The sequence below is a fragment of the Paroedura picta genome, chromosome 4, assembly GCF_049243985.1.
Source record: "Paroedura picta isolate Pp20150507F chromosome 4, Ppicta_v3.0, whole genome shotgun sequence".
In the NCBI taxonomy this organism is placed as follows: Eukaryota; Metazoa; Chordata; class Lepidosauria; order Squamata; family Gekkonidae; genus Paroedura; species Paroedura picta.
The window spans coordinates 123,505,255-123,522,813 of NC_135372.1; the positions used below are offsets into that span (position 1 = coordinate 123,505,255).

The following is a 17,559-nucleotide window of genomic DNA, read 5'->3' on the forward strand; positions in this document are numbered from 1 at the left end:
TCTGCTCATGCCCAAAGACACTCTCTCCCGCACCGAACTGGCATGCGCAGGGCAAAAGAATCCCACCTGCCGCATGAGCCTCCCCCCTCCCATCCTCATGTTCCGGAATGAGAGGGGGGCTCCAGCGCAGTCCCTTTCCTTGGGGCCGCCGGCGACCCCATCTGCTGCCCAGCCCAGCCGCGGGGCTCCTTTAAGGGCCGCGTCTCCCCCCGCCCCTCGGCCGCCGCCGGCCGTTGATTGGCCGCGCCGCCTTCCAAGGATGACTTCACGGCCGCCCCCGCCCCCGCCCGGCGCGCGGGGCTGAATGAAGGGCCATTGAGCGGGGGGCAGCGGAAGGGAGCGCAGCCGGCCAGCCCAGCCCAGGCGGACGTGCCTCCTTCCCTCCCTCCCTGGCGGCGCGCGTGCCCCGGGCGGAGAGCGGGCCGAGCAGCAGGTGGCCGGAGCGCCTTCGGGCATCCCTGCAAGGACAGCGGCAGGCAGCCGCGCTCGCCTCCCCAGCAGCTGCATCGCCGCATCCCTCGCTCGGGCTGAGCAGCGCGGAGCAGCTGGAAGGAAGGAAGCAACGAAGGAAGGAGGGAGGGAGCGGGAGCCCTCTCGTGCCGCGCCGCAGCCTTCGGCTCTCCGGGACCAGCATCCTCGGGGAGCAGCAGCACCAGCCGCCGCTTCCTTCGTGCCGGGTGGCTGGAGGTCCGCCGGTCCCGCTGCCCCACAGCCCGCCAGCCCCTGCGCGCCTCCCTGAGGCCGCCCGTCAGCAGCCAAGACGCCGCGGGCTGTGCTCCGAGTGAAGAATGCGGGGCCCAAGCTGGCCAAGCCGCCCGCTGCGGCCGAAGCCCCCGGCGGCGCGCCGGGCTCGGGGCTCTTCATGGAGCGCTCGCAGAGCCGCCTCAGCCTGTCCGCTTCCTTCGAAGCGCTGGCCATCTACTTCCCCTGCATGAACAGCTTCGACGAGGAGGACGCCGGTAAGGAGCGCGGGCCAGCTGGACGGGGGGGGGGGGGGGCGAGGGGAGGGGAGGGGTGGACTGAGCCAAAGGCCAGCGGGGAGCCAGGTGGTCGCCTCCCCTCCTGGCCTACTCTCCAGGGTGCCTCAGGTGATCTTGGTCCCCTTCCCCCTTGTTGTCTGCACCGGACTTCCAGGTGAGCAAAGGAAGAGAAGGAAGGAACCCACTCCAGGGAGGCTGGGTGGACCATGTCCTGGACTTGGGGGGGGGGGCAGGTGAGGTCCTCCCATCCCCTTCCATTTGTAGGATGCCTTAGAGATGCCAGGCAGCTCCCTCACCCTCCCACCCATTTCCAGCTGTGATAAAGATCATGAATGGAAGGGGAAGGGGGGGGGGTTGTGTGCTGCCGCTGCCAGTGGAGAGTCATCCCCCCCCCTCCCAGCCATTTCCACAGGAGCCTTTCTGCATTCATTGGATGGACGGGAATGACTGAAACTCCAAGGGCAGAAAGTGGGGAGCAGGTTAACTCTTGCATGGGCCAAGGACATTTGGGGGACAGAGGAAAGGAAGTGAGAGCCCCACCTCATATCTAACAGAGGCCAGGTGTTAGGACTTGAGCTTGGGTGTGTAGAGAGGGTTGGCTGGAAGTGAGCAATATGGACTTTGCTGGAATCAAAGATGAGGAAGAGGGGAAGTAGAGGGGGGTGTCCAAGATGGGTGGGCTCTGCCTGGCCTTTCTCTCTCCCTGGGCATTTTGAATTGGGTTTGTAGGCTCAGCACCAAGGCAGTCTGTGGGGGCTTCCTGGCCTTCAGGACGAGGAGAAGGAGTGCAAGACCAGAACTGGGAGCTGAGCTGCCTGCTAGATGCTGGGGTCTCAGATGCACTGAGGATTGCTAGCCCTCCTTGCTAGCCGCCTGTCACCCTCTGCCACATGACCAGGAAGGCAAACTGGCTTGGGACTCGGAATTAGTGTGCAAAGATTAAAGGGTGTTCTTTGGAGGAGTAACTGAATGAACTCCGTCCTTTGGGTTGAGTCTGAAATCAATGTAGTTGCAAAAGCAGGTTGCGAGTTTTAATCCTCCTTTTAAGCTTCCTTGGCCTTCTAGATAACGTGAGGAAAAGGAAGACTTTAAATATGAGGTAGGTGCAGGGGTAGTCAAACTGCGGCCCTCCAGATGTCCATGGACTACAGTTCCCATGATCCCCTGCCAGCGAATGCCATGGACAGTGAATGCCAGATGTCCATGGACATCTGGAGGGCCCTCCAACCTCAGGTTCTTTCTAAGTGCTGGACAGCGACCAGCGCCGGGTCCATGGAAACAAAACATACCACCCTGACTCTTTTGAAGGGGGAGAGCTACCATTTTCAGGATAAATAAATAAATGCTTTCGACAGTAATTAATAAAGCCTTTCCATATGGCTAAGGGAAATTAAATATTTTAAAGGTTTGGGTATGCATGTTAAAAATGAAATAAATGAGCCTTCATTTCTGGTGCGTGATTTGAAGCATCATTGCTTTGAGAATACAGAGATCGACCCATCTTTTACCGGGTTAGAACGGATGGAGAGATTCTGTGACTAGGTGATTTTTCCAAAGGGAGGGGTGGTGTGCTGGTGTGCAAGGAGAGGATTAAACTGACCTTGTTTCATCAATTATAATAACATTTAGAAATAGGTCTGCTACAGGTATGCCCAGAACTAGAACTGGCTTCAGTCGGGCGAATTCTGAGCAGCAAGCTGGATTTGCCTTGCATAATGAAATAGTTCTTTATTCAGGTCCACAGACTAGAACAGGGAAAGGCATCAAAGCCACTGAGAGTCACTGTGGGGCAGAAGTTAGAGTGCTGGACTAAGATCTGGGAGACCCAAGTTCGAATCCCCACTCTGCTGTGGAAGCATCTAGGCCCAGTCACAGACTCTCAGTACTACCTCAAGGGGCTGTGATGGGAAGAGGAGAGCAACGTGAGCTGTTCTGGGTCACTGTTGGGGAGAAATAAATCCCCCACCTGGCCACTATGGCAGGAGGGTGGTCTTTCCTTGGGTTTATCAAGATGTGCCACTTGGCTCTTGGCCAACAGTCATGCAAGCAATTGATGCAAATCTGAATTGGTCACAGATGTTGTTATGGGGTGAATCCAGCCTCCCTTCCAGGAATCAGATCAAAAAGTGCAATCCAGGAGTATGTTTAACGTGATCTATAGAACAAAAGCTCTGTCTATGTACACAAGTACTTTTCAATAGTAATGTGGTCTATCAGTGTAGTGGCAAGTGTAGTGGTTCAGAGCAGCAGCCTGTAATCTGGAGAGCTAGGTTTGATTCCCCACTCCTCCACATGCAGCCAGCTGGGTGACCTTGGGCCAGTCACAGTTCTTAGTGTTGTTCTCTTAGAACTCTCTCAGCCCCACCTACTTCACAGGGTGTCTGTTGTGGGAAGAGGAAGGGAAGGTGATTGTAAGCAGTTTTGAGACTCCTTCGGGTAGTAAAAAGCTGGGTATAAAACCAACTCTTATTTTTCTCCTTCTGTTTGTCCCTCAATCAATATCCCTTTGGCTCTACTTTTACCTTCCTTTTTGGCCAGAGCTCCCAGCATCCACCTTGCTCCTCCTCCACGCAGTGCACTGATCTCCCTGAAATGCTGTCCATGGGGAGGCCAGGATCAAACAGGGATAGCATGAGAGACAAACCAGGAATCTGCAGCAGGAAGAGGAAAAGGTGAAAATTATCCTGTTTCTTCTGTTTGTGATTCCAACCCACTACTTTTTATTAAAGCCAACCCAAATGACCCAAACACAGTACGAGTTTCTGAACTCTCCAGAACTCTTAATAGGTCTGGATGTAGAACAAGAGGGAGGTTTGCAGGTATTTCTCAGCCAGCAGCAAGAGCAGCCAGGAGGGGGGCTGGGGAATGGGCGGGGAACACAAGAGGGCCGTGTATCCTGCTTGTATGGCTCCCGGAAACTTGGGCAGGTCACAGCAGGCTAGCAACCCCCTCACACCAAGCTCCGTTCCTGGCAACATCCAGTGGCCAAATGGGGGCCATTGGCATTGCCGGGTTTGTGGGGGACGGGCCTGAGGGGGGCTGGCCCTGGTCCCTTGGGGCCGGAAGCAGAGTCTGGACAGACTGGACAGGCCCCGGATAGTCTCCGCCTAATAGGCTGTTGTTGAAATATTAGAGCAAAGCGTTAAAGATTGTTTCAGTGGGATGCTGTTTGTTGTCATTTGACCATTAAAACAATATCGTTCAAGTTTTTTAAAAAATGTGACTGGGGTGAAGGAACATTGGAAACATCTCTCCTTTTTGCTTAACAAAGAGTCTGATGAAGAATTCTGTAGAATTCAAAAGCTGTATATGTTGTATTATTTGGGTGGGGGGGGTCTTTTTTTGTGTGTTTCTCATTGGTGTGTTCTTTCTAATCGGGTTTGGGACTGTGGGCTGTTTTTTAGTGCCAAGGCATTTTTCTTTCTTATAAATGTCATGGTTATGGCATAAAAAGCTGGGTCCCTTTCACGCTCATGGACCAATAATTTTGGTTCACAGGGAGAAGATCGTGTAATATCAGGCCAAAAACGCTCTGGGCAGGCAGCATGATGTGTGTGTCTATTGATGGGGGAGGCTCAGTTCTTTAGGTGGAAACGCATGATTTCCTCATTTTAATTCTTGTTAAGAGATGTATTTTTAAATCCCTCCCTCCTAATGGCCTAGGTGAAAGAGATTATGTAATGTTTGCCTATACAGAGATAACAGACATCATGCAAAGTTTAGCATCTGTTAAATCATGATATAGAACAATCCTAAAGGCAGGTTCAGGGATGATGTGTGGGCTGTACCCTTTCTCCATGATGACAATCAAAACAATTGTAGGAGAGGCATGAGTCTTTGCTGTGGTTCCTGCCCCAAGCATCTGTATTTGCAATGCAGTCCAGAGCAGAGATACACCCCCCTAGGCCTACTGATTTCAGTGGCCTCTGAAAGATGGAGTTGTTTTTATACTCTGCTTTTCACTACCTGAAGGAGTCTCAAGGCGGCTTACAATCACCTTCCCTTCTCCCCACAGCAGACACTCTTTTGAGGTAGGAGGGGCTGAGAGAGCTCTGACAGAACTGCTCTGTGAGAACAGCTCTGACAGGACTGTGACTAGCCCAAGGTCACCTACCTGGCTGCACATGGAGGAGTGGGGGATCAAACCCGGCTCTCCAGATTAGAACTCGCCGCTCTTAACCACTACACCAAGGACTACATTGCTAGACACTCGCAAATGCTAACAGTAACATCTTCTAGCCCAAAATATGGGAGGGGTGGCCCGTCAGAGATCTAAAACTAGGATTTGGCAGATGAAAAGTATTTCACTGTATATTCATTCAATTTGGAATAATTTGCGGTTGCGTCATTCACTTGGCTATGGATAGGTGAAAAATGGTGGTACATTTATTTTGAGGAAGACAGTATAGTGGAATGGATATGATGCTAAGCTTAGACTTAATCTCTGCTCAACCATAAACTTTGCTTAATGATTTGCTGAAGGTCCCCATCTTTCTACCTCATTCACAACAGGATGGTGAGGGTGAAATGTATGATCCTCTTTCAGTTTCAGGGCGAAAACTGTTTGGATATTGAAAAGCTGCCTGCTTTATCTCTTCTTTTGAAGTTTGGGATTGAAAAGGTGAAGGAGGAAAATCTAGAAAAAGTCATAAAATAAAATGTGTACTACACAGCCTCTTTCCAGTATACATTGCTTGGTGTGTGTGTGTGTGTGTGTGAAATCTACAAGAGTTTCATCAACAATATACTAGTCAAATTCAACCCGTTTTGGGATTCTCTGTTCATGGAGCACGGCAGCAATACCAGCCCAGAGTGGCTGTCCCTAACAGGAAAGGGCTAAGCTGGCATTTGCAAGGAAATGTGAATGAAAGCCCCCCTCCTTCCCCTGGAAGGCAGGCAATGAAGGAAGCTGGGAGGAGGGGAGCAAAATAATAAACATTTCTCCCTAAGCTACAATGCAGTGCTGAGGACTCAGCATTTTCCTGGGATTGAGCCCCATTGCATCCAAGTAGGATCCTCAGTAGACCTGTTTCCAAAGCTCTGCAAGTAGAACAGCTAGATTCAAGTCTGGTATCACCTCAGACCAACAAGATCTGATCAGAGCTGCTCTCTTAGTTATGCATGGGAATATATGGTCTGCAACGCACGTGTATGGCATTAAGAAACATTTTTGGTTGTTTTGCTGTCACCTGGAACAACTAACTCACTGCGTAATGACATCCCCCCTCACCCCCATATCAGCACATGATTAATGAAGACACTAGGCCAAGCATTGGGCCTAGTTTTCAGTAGTCTGTTCCAGCACAACAATAAACAAGAGAAAATTTATGCTTCACCAGGATTGTGTTAGTCTTCGCACTGCCACAAGACCCCAGTTTGCTAGTCACTACACTGTCCTTCTGAAGCAAGGAATGAATTTGGTTCGTTGTAAAGGAGTCCATAGGAAATTACATGAGCTTCAGAACAAGACAAATACCAAGCCGATTAAAGCTGTACTCCAATGGAGGCCAGAATCCAGCCTCATGATTCACCCGAATGACTTGCAGGTCTAAAGGCCGAAGTCTTGGGGTTATGGGGAGCACTGCAACTCAGTGTGAAGCAACAAAAGCCAGTTGCTGTGAGTTTTCCAGTCTGCGTGGCTGTGGTCTGGTAGTTTTACTTCCTGACGTTTTGGCAGTAGTTGTGGTGAGCATCGTCAGAAGTAGGAAACAGCAAGATGGTTATGTCTCCATGCCAAAGTGTGGAGTGTGTTTACACATTGCTTTTAGGGGAAAGAAGTGAAATCTACAAGGGTTTCCGGGCTTCACCTCTGCACCAAAAAAGGTAGGTGAACTCGACCAAACACACTCCACAATTTGGCATGGAGAGATTCCCGTCTTGCCATGTCCTACCTCTGAAGCTGTCAATATTGAAGAGAACACGGTGCTAAAAGCTGTCCAAAGAATCCGCAGGGCAAAAGGAACATACTCTGCAAAACAAGTTATTTAATATAAATTGCTGAAGCCTATACTACTATTAATTTCTTATATGAGTGGTGATAATATTTCGAAACTTATTTTAGTAAATCCAAATACCGTATGTTAAACAATAATATTAAAACAGTTCCACAAGGCCTGCAAAAAGGAGCTCCTCCACTAGGCATTTGGTTGAGGTCGACCGAAGCTAAACAATGTCCTCGGGGGCTCAAACCTCCCTCCTTTGAACCCATATGCTAGTCAACCATGGGGCTGCTAGACTATTTACTGTTAGAGTATTATTTTCTCTGTTTGTTGCTATTATTATTACTGTTGCCTTTATTTGATATAGTCACAGAGTTCTGTGTATTATTCTTTGTTTACATTCCATGTGAACCGTCTTGAGCCTTAGGGAAGGTGGTATATAAATGCAATAAATAAATAAATAAAATAAAATATTGATAATCATATCACTCCACTGCACACTCAAAGCTAATCAACAGTGAAGAATTTCATACACCTTTCAATTTTAAAGGGACAGTCCTCTTTTAACAATCTTCAGTCCCTAATTCCGCAGGAGCTGTGCTGTATATAATTACAATTCAACCAATACTATTGTAGAATGTTCAGCATTTCTGTGCCATACATCTTCTTGTAACAATCTCTATCTTCAAGCACATGCTTGTTAAAAGTCTCAAACTGCATCTTGCACAAATATTTTTGGGTTCAGCATTTGTCATCTCTTTGTGGGAGTGAATTCATTCAGATTCTTCCACTATGCTCACCAGTTCTTGTGTTGTGAGAAAGGGAGAAAAGAGCTTCTTTCTCTGCCTTCTCGTTCCCATGCATCATTTTGTAAACTTCCATCATGTCACCCCTTCAATAGATGCTTCACCAAGCCGAAGAGCCCTAACCTCTTTATTGGTGCTTCATAAGGAAGGCGTTCCGTCAGTCATTGTAGTTGCCCTTTTCTGCACTTTTTTCCAAAGCTATAATATCTTTTTTGAGGTGCAGTGAGCCGAACTGTTCCAAATGAAGCCGCACCATAGATTTATACAGAGGTATTATGATATTGGCTGATTTGTTTTCAATCCCCTTCCTAATAATTCTTGGCATTTCAGTGAGTTATCTAGCACAACTCTAAGCCAGTTACTGCCAGTTTGGATTCCGTCAGCGTAGAGTTGTAATTAGGATTTGGGGCTATTTTGCACTTGCCTGTGTTGACTCTCATTTGCCAGGTTGTCACCCACTCTTCCAGCCTTGAAAGATCCCCCTGGAGCACCTCACAGCCTTCCCTTATTCTCACCACCCTGAACAACTTAGTGTCACCTGCGAACTTAGCCACTTCATGGCTTACTCTCAACTCCATCTCACCTTGAATCAATCTTTGTTGGTCTTACAGGTGCCACTGGACTCTGATTTTGTTTTGTTGTGCTGCTTCAGATCAACCCGGCTACCCACTTGAATCTATCCCTGCTTCTTGTCCATTAATCAGTTTTTAATCCATAAGAGGGCTTGTCCTCTTATCCATGACTGCTGAGTTTACTTAGAAGCCTTTGAGGAGGAACTTTACCAAAAAAATTTCCGGAAGCCTAGTAAAACAACAACTACAGGGTCACTCTTGTCAACATGTTTCTTCCCCTTTTGAAAGAACTCAAAAAGGTTAGTGAGACAAGATTTCCCCTTATAGAATCCATGCTGATTCTTCCTCAATAGCTTTTTTCACCACTGTGCCTACTAATTCTGTCTTTAATAGATTCTGTTGACTTACCTGGTCTTGACATTAGACTAACGGGCCTGTAATTTCACAGATATCCTCTGCAACCTTCTAAAAATGTGGGGCTTATATTAGCTACCAGTTCTCAGGAATGGGGGCAGATTTTAGCAGTAGATCGCATATTTTCTGTCAGGAGATCCATAAATTCCCATTTGAATTCCTTCAGAACGCTTGGATGCATGCCATCATGGCCTGGTGATTTGTCAGGTTTTTCATTTGTCCCTCAGTGGTGTCTCTGCCATTTCCCTGTAATTCTTTAGTAATCATTATTACTTAGTCATCCACAAGCCCCACTGTCTCCCTGGTTGCTTCTTTCTTTCTTTCTTTCTTTCTTTCTTTCTTTCTTTCTTTCTTTCTTTCTTTCTTTCTTTCTTTCTTTCTTTCTTTCTTTCTTTCTTTTACTACAAATGTATTTGGGAAAACAAATGTTTATGCTTTTTTTGGCAATTTGTTCCTCATAGTCCCTTTCCATCCATCTGACCACCGACTAGCATTTTATTGGCCCAAGCCTTTTATTTATCTTATATACTTGGACTAGCCTTTCGCCACTTAAAGGAATCCTTCTTACCTTTACTGCTTCCAATACGCTATTTGTTAACCATGCAGGCTTTTTCTTAGACCTACACGTACCTTTTCTAACCGGTGGTATACATTTTATTTGAGCTTCCAATATTGTAGTTTTAAATAGTCTCCAAGATTCCCAAAGGGATTTGATCAGTCTTACCTTTCCTTTCAGTTTCTTCTCTACAAACCCCCCTCCCCTAATTTGAGAGCAGTTACTCCTTAGGATGTAGAAAGTCCCACATTCAGTCTCTGACTTCTCCCGTTCAAATGATCAAGCAGTAGGTGGTATGAAAGACCTCTGCTTGAGACCTTGGAGCAGGGGTCGTCAAACTGTGGCCCTCCAGATGTCCATGGACTACAATTCCCATGAGCCCCTGCCAGCGGCAGGGGCTCATGGGAATTGTAGTCCATGGATATCTGGAGGGCCGCAGTTTGACAACCCCTGCCCTAGAGGGTTGCTGCGGTTCAAAGTAGACAATAGACCAACAGTCCGTATAAAGCAGACTTCTGGGACCTGGTATGCTGCCATATGCTCTCTGAGGAAGACAGGTAAGGTATGACTGTAATAAATAAAGGGGACCAATTTGGCAGGACAAGTTGTAAAAATCACCAAAATACTAATATGTCTGCAGTCCCTGGAATACTTCAAGTGCTGTATCATTGTGAAATAATAATATTAATGTTGCAAACTGTCTGCACCCCTTGTTCTCTAGGTGCTTTTTGATAGTCAAAGTTTTTTAAAAATATTTTCTTCCCTCCCCTTTGCTGCCGCCTCCTCCTTTTAAAAAAGTGTAATGTTGATTTTTTTTTTAAACATGATTTTATTTTATCTATGTCTTCCGGGAGTGCTGAGTGTGTTTTAAGGTTGCTGTATAAATCATGTTTTTACAGCTCAAATGCCTTGGCTGCTCCATTAGCCGTTGTGACAAGTGTAAAAGCCGAATTCCAGCTGCATGCAAGTCCCACTTTGCTCAGTGGAGCTTACAAGTAAATGGGCATTGCAGCCGTAGTGCTTTTCCCTAGGATCAAGCAAAGCCTAAATTTCACCTGCAAGTTACCTTTTATAAAATGCTCCTGGAGGGAAAGGGGCCCAGTATAACCCAATCTTGGAACCTGAGCAGGATTGGTTCTTGGCTGGTAGACCAGCAGAGGAAGGCCATGGCGCTTCTGCTTCTCACTTGCTTTGAAAACCCCTTGCTGCGGTTGTGATAAGTCGGCTGCAGCTTGGCAGGACTTTACACACGCACAAGATGCTCCTGTCATTGCCCTTCAGTTGCAGTATCCGTTCTAGATTAAGGTGACCAGATTGTCCCACTTTTGGAGGGACATCTGGCGGTACCTGGCAAATTGTACTTATGTTGAAATTTTACACATATATATTGCAATACTATTTTTGCATTCTATGAAAAATTTTGTTGCTCCATATTATAGACCAAATTTTTAATCAAGAACCCCCCCCGGTCAATGGTGTCCCGCTTTACCAATGCTAAAATCTGGTCACCTTATTCTACATGCAACAGGTGAGATCATAGCTAAGATGTAGCCAGTGACTGTACTGGACTGATTGACCCCATGGAAAGATGTTTGAAACTAGGCTTTTTAATTTGTGGCATGACACCTTTTGTTGAATGAAGGCTTCATTATTGGGAGAATGCTTTATAAAAATTACTAGCAGTGGTGACATCAAAAATTACAGCTGGTGTAAAATGCAGCTGCTAGGATCCTCATGGGAACATCTTGGAGGGCCCCATCCAGCCTGTGCTGAGGCAGCTGCATTGTGGTCCAGAGCAGGTTCAAGGTTCTGGTGTTAACCTTCAGGGCCATCTGCGGTCTGGGCCCCTAATGTCTGCAGAACCACCTATCTTCTTATGCTCCCCACAGGGCACTGCACTCTGCAGGTATGAATCCATTGGAGAGGTCCCCAGGCTGAAGTAGGTCCACCTGGTCTTGATCAGGGCTAAGGCCTTTTTAGCCCTTGCCCCTACCTGGTGGAATGAGCTCCCAGGAGAGCTGGGGGCCCTGGTGGAACTTTCTCAGTTCCACAGGGCCTGCAAGATGGAGCTCTTCCACCAGGTCTTTGGTTGAGGCCACTCCTATTAGATCTGGGCCCCCCATCATCCCCCCCCCCCGTAGCCCCTGAAACACTGTTTTTAAAAGGTCTGTTGAGCCAGGGGTTAGGTGGGAACTTTTGCTGCTAAGGAGGGATTTTATATTGTTTTAGGGGATTTTCATGTTGGGTCAACTATTGCTGCCTACCAAGAGCCTTGCCAGGAGTGGCAGGATACAAACTGAAATATAAATAAAAATTACCGTGTACTGTTCTGGTCACCACATCACAAAAATGATATTACAGGATTGGGAAAAGTGCAGAAAAGGGCAGCTAAGATGATTAGGAGGATGGAACAGCTGCCCTATGAAGGAAGGTTAAAGAGGTTAGGGTTCTTGAGCCTGAATAAACAATGATTGAGTGGTGACATGATAGAAGTTTACAGAATTATACATGGGATAGAAAGAAGTACCTTTCTCCTTTTCTCACAATACAAGAATTTTTGGGCACGCAGTGAAATCAATGAGCAGTAGGCTTCGAACGGATAAAAGGAAGTCCTTTCACTGCCACAGGAAGTGGTGGCAGCTGCAAGCAGATAGCGTCAAGAGGGGACTGGATAAATGTATGGAAGAGAGACCCATGAGTAGCTATTAGCCACAATAATAAGATCTGCACAAATCCTGCAATCACAAAATGTTAAGCTAGGGAATGAATGGTTGCCAATTCAATCTCAAGAGAACACAAACCAATCCAAATTCCTGTTTTTTCCTATCTATCTGTGGAATTTGTTATCCATTTTCATTATGCTGTATGTAAATTTACTCCTACACTTTGTCTGTAAGTCTGAACTGATTACTTCCGCTCCGTGACATTGCGTCTGAGGAAGTGTGCGTATGCACAGAAGCTCATGCCTTGAATAAAACGTTGTTGGTCTCAAATGTGCCACTGGAATCTATATTGGTTCCGCAAATATGGATGAAATCAGTTCCACTCGGTATCCATAATCTGATAAATGCCAATGCTTGTTGCAGGCCATTTTATTTGTTAAAGGTAAAAGGTAAAGGTATCCCCTGTGCAAGCACTGGGTCATGTCTGACCCTTGGGGTGATGCCCTCTAGCATTTTCATGGCAGACTCAATACGGGGTGGTTTGCCAGTGCCTTCCCCAGTCATTACCGTTTACCCCCCAGCAGCAAGCTGGGTACTCATTTTACCGACCTTGGAAGGATGGAAGGCTGAGTCAACCTTGAGCCGGCTGCTGGGATTGAACTCCCAACCTCATGGGCAAAGCTATCAGGCAGCTGCCTTACCACTCTGCGCCACATTTTATTTGTTACGCGGAATCAAAGTTCTATGTACTGTTTACGTTCCATGTGAACTGCCCTGAGCCTCAAGGGAAGGTGGTATACAAATATATAATAAATAAATGAGAGGCCCGTGGGAGTTTGACTTGCCATGGAAAGTATGGGAAAGGGCTAATAGAATGCAAACAGGATATCAGTGAGCTTAAAAGAGCCATAGTAATGTAATGAACATATTATTGGCTTGGTGGAGGTGTGAATTATAAGTAAGTTGAATCTTCTTCTGAGCAGAATAATAGGTGTTTTTGTTTACCTTATGTTATGATGCTGTTTCCCCACTTCTCCACCTGCAACCAGCTGGGTGACCATGGTCTAGTCGCATCTCTCAGAGCTCTCACAGCCTTGCCTACCTCTCAGGCTGGCTGTTGTGGGAAGAGGAAGGGAAAGCAACTGTAAGCCACTTTGAGATTCCTTCCAGTAGAAAAAGTGGGGTTCAAAAAACCAGCTCTTCTTCTATTGGATCAACTTAAGGCACAGTGTTATTAACTGGGGAGGATCATTAGTTCAATGGAAGAGCCTCTGCTTTGCATATTGAAAGCCCCATGCTCAGCCCCTGGCATCTCATTAGAAGGACCAGGTAGAAGGTGACGTGAAAGACCTCTCTGTATAAGACCCCGAAGAGTCACTGCCAGTCTGAATAGACAATACTACCCTTGGTGGGTGGATTCAGAATAAGGCAGCTTCATACGTGTTCATGTGACTGATCTACAGGTCCCCTCTACATTTAGGAACTCACTCCCAACACAGCCAGGGTGGGGGAATTACTCTTACACCGCCTTCAGTCTCCATTGGGTGCTGAGGAGATCCTGGCTAGTGGTGACATCATCAGCCCCATCCCAGGCCAGCAAGACCTTAGGGAGGAGCAGCCGGGCTCCTGAAGATTCCCAGGCTAACCCCAAGATCAGAGAGATTGGCTTAATCTATGGAAGCTGTTCACAGCATGGGGGTGAATAACTTCGCCTGAATAACGTCACGTTAAAGAGATAGGCTGTTTTTCTCCAGGCCTGTTGGTAACCCTAGCTCCACCCCGAACCCCATTCCTCCAAAGGGGTTAGAAGCCAATTTGTCCCCTATACACTATGGATGGGAGAGTGAAGTTGCATTACTGTTAATCCTACTGTCTTGAAGACAGCTGGGCATCTTCAAGGAGATATGGGAAGAACTGACTGAGATTTACGCTGTGTATTTACAGAGATAGGAGTTATAAGGTGGATTTGCGAGGATTACTCAGCTGTGAAATCACTTTCTTCCCCAGAATGTCTGCCTTTTCTCTCAAGGCTCCTCTCCTCTAGGTAGTCTGGCCTCCGAAGAGGCACGTACTGTCTCAGTTTCATCAACGGGAAGAGGAAGTGGGCCCTACCACATAAAAAATTACACTGGGAGGGGAGAAATGAAGTTAAGTCTTAAGAAGACACAGGATGCATGTGTGATACAGCGCAATACCAAAGTTATTTTGTTTATGTAAAGCAGACAGGTTTGCAAACACAAGCAACTGGCACCAAGAGGCCAGAAAAGGTGCCAAGGAACTGGGCAGTGGAGAAAAATAAAGGAATTGAGTTGCAGGGAAAACAAGCTATTCAGCAAAACTGTTTTGTAAAAATGAGTTACTTGTTTGGGTCAGGAGATTAGCCATGCTGATGGTTAGCATTAAATCATTTGACTGCTTGGCACCATAAACATGGGGCTGCCGGGATTTGTCTCTCTTAGGAATATCTGCCCAGAATGAGAGGCTTTTTCAAAATGAAAATCTTGATGGGTCTCGTTTATGATGATAATGGAGAACTGGCAGACTATTTCATGCATATGTTCCATCAGTCATCATCCTGCTCCCAATTCCCACAGTACAAAGGCCCTGAAATGACTACCGAGTGATAAGCTTTTTTTAAAAAAAAGAAGAAATTTTTTAAATGATAATGATTTCACAAATAAATGTCTCCCCCCCCCCCCATGTGAATCTCATGTGCTGTCTGGCAGAAAACAAGGGAGCTGGTGTTCAGCACTACATTGAACCCTTGCCGTATGAAGGAAAAAGCCACAATCTGATTCCAGGAAGAGTTTCCCACTCGTAGAACTGGTTCAGTTGACAGCGTTTACACATATTTCGGGATTGGCTTCCCAGGTTCTGAGATGCGGCCAAATTGACATGGGGGAGAGAACATCACCTCTACTCTCACACATTCCAAAGCTAAAAATCTTAGGAGGAAAGCTGCTACTATTAAATTGTCTCTTCTCACTACTCCGACTTGAAATGCTATCTGCAGTTAGCTCCTTTTTGAGGCAAACAAGTCCGATATCCTAGTGCTTTTTTTTGCACAGGATGGAAAGACCGTTTTTTCCCCTTTATGGTCGACAAATACATCAGTGTATTTGTAAATCTAAACTATGATACCTTAATCAGTGTAATTCTGGTTTTGTAATCTTTAGATGTTTTTTGAAAGTTGTTTTGATGATATAGTCTGCATAATGTTTCATGTAATTTATAATGTTCTATGTAAACTGGCCAGAGCTGCAAAGAAATGGGCGGTATAGAAATCTAAATAAATAAATAAATACATAAATCTAAACTAGCTTGCGGCCAGGGAAGCTTCTTACTGTGGGGCGGGGGGCAGAGGGAAGCAGGGCTGCACACGCGCATTGCGCATGCGCAGCCAAAATCGTGCATGCGCGGCACTTGCCCTCCCTGCTGCCGCCAGTCCCCAGCCTCAAAAAGGTTGGGGAGCACTGCCGTATACAATGGGACTATGACATCTTGTGATTTTGATGTGATGCATTCGCCTTTTTTACCACTGCATCACACTGCCTGCTCACGTTTAGTTTACAATCCACAAGTACCCCAAGGTCTCGTTCACACACAGTGCTACCTAGAAGCGTATCCCCCATCCAGTAGGCATGCTTTTCATTTTTCTGACCCAGATGCAGAACTTTACACTTATCTTTATTAAATTGCATCTTGTTCTCATTTGCCCATTTTTCCATTGTGTTCAGATCTCGTTGAACTCTGTCTCTATCTTCCAAAGTATTTGCCAGTCCTCCCAATTTGGTGTCATCTGCAAACTTGATGAGTAGTCCTTCCACCCCCTCATCTAGTTCATTAATAAATATGTTAAAAAGTACCAGACCGAGCCCTGAGGTACCCCGCTACTCACCTCCCTCCAGTCTGATGAAACACCTCCCTCCAGTCTGATGCAGTAATGTTATAAAATCACAACACTGTAAACAAGACAAAGAAGGCTGGATGTATCAGGAGGGGGGAAGAGAATGGTTGCTGGCTTGCCACCATTTCAAAGGTTTCCTGCACCAGGTCAATAATGATGAAACATTATGAAATTATGAAAGCAGGGATCTGGCAGCATCTCGGGGTGGGGGGAAGAGCTGGGAGGGTGGCTTTGGGGGGGCTTACCTGAGCATTGGTGGCAGGAGTTACGGGCGGCTTGGCTGGGCCGCAAGGTGGCACTTCCCAGGCGGCGCCGGTCTCCCCCTGCCGACCACAGGAGGCGGGCGGCGGTAGGCACAGCAAGATGGCGGCCTGGGTTGGGGGCGGGAAAGGTGCAGGGCCGCCGCGTCTTCAACGCACCGTCCCTGCTCCTTTCCCTGTGTCAAACCCCGGGAGTGGCCAGTCCAGGGCGGGCCAAGTGGCCACTATGTGCACCTCCCCATTGGCCACTTGGCTCCCGAGTGGCACCCAGAGGGGCCAATCAGGAGCTGCTTGGCAGCTCCTGATTGGCCCCTCCAAGTTTTTATCATGGACAGGCCCCGCCCTTTCTCCGCCCACACAGCCCTTACTGCTTTATTTTATCCGCTCTGCAGGAGCAGTTACAGATAAGTTTTTGTGTGCATGTACACTTTGTCAGATTCAGTAGCTGAACTTTGTTGGTCTTAAAGGTGCCATCAGACTCAAATTTTGTTATGCTGCTTCAGACCAACACACTACCCACCTGAATCTATCTTCAAGAGAATCTTCAGTATATGAAAGAGACTAAACTGTGACAAAGCCATGTTGAAAAGAGTAGATGAGTACTTGTGGTGTGTGTATATGAAAGATTAAGAAAAAGGCACTTCAGACAGAATGCATGCACTCACAATTTATAGAAATGCTCAGGAAACAAAAAATATGTCTGTAAGTAAAATTCCTGTTCCTAGATGGTCATCTGCTTATGTGCTGCAAGTACATTTAAATGTGCTTCAGCCTTTCTAATCTACAAATCAACAGAGATGCTCAAAGTAAGTTAGTGATGCAGCCCTAAACCAGTTACTTCCTTCTAATCCTGTTGACTTCAATGGTATAACTCTGTTTAAGAAAGCTCTGACGTGTGAAAGTGTGCAAGTGAATGAAGGTGGGATTTCTCCCCAAAAAATAATGCTTGTGTGTGGGGTGGGAGTGGGTAAGATTGTCAATTTACTCCAAACCATCATTTCTCTGGCTATCTTTCATTGAAAGGGTAAATTTTCTCCTGCCACTTCTAATTCATGTAAAATTAATTTCAGTGCAACAATATTACCTGGGAAATATGTAGTTCTGCTAGCCTGAGAAAACAAACAGAAGAAAAATCCTTTGGTCTGTCAGTTTTCTACATCAGGATCAGCCATGAAGTGCTTGTAGCCGTGTGACTTCCATGTCTTTTGAGTGCGGAAGCCGTGCATCTGATTTGTCAAAAAGAAATGAGGCTCAGTTGGTGCTGTTGTTTGAGAAATAATTTATTTGCACAAGCTCCTTAAGCGAGGTGTTCCGCATTTGCAGTGTCTGAAGTCCTGCAAAATAGATTCTGTCAAAACTGGCAGCTATCACCTAACTGCTCTTAATTATCATAGCTCTGATTCTGGTCATTGCAGCCTTGACTTCTGCTTGGCATTCTGCCCTTAAAGGGTTGCCAGGGGTA

General features: G+C 46.6%; 1 protein-coding gene across 2 annotated transcripts in view; it reads left to right on the forward strand.

Moving 5' to 3' along the window:
• The first annotated feature begins 300 nt into the window (after positions 1-300).
• Positions 301-17,559, forward strand: part of RIMS4 (regulating synaptic membrane exocytosis 4) — a 95,887-nt gene continuing 78,628 nt past the window's right edge. For both annotated transcript variants that reach the window (XM_077335490.1, XM_077335491.1), the window contains exon 1: positions 301-959. In XM_077335490.1, the coding sequence (XP_077191605.1) occupies positions 863-959 (97 nt within the window). In that variant the 5' untranslated portion in view covers positions 301-862. The remainder of the gene's footprint in view (positions 960-17,559) is intronic.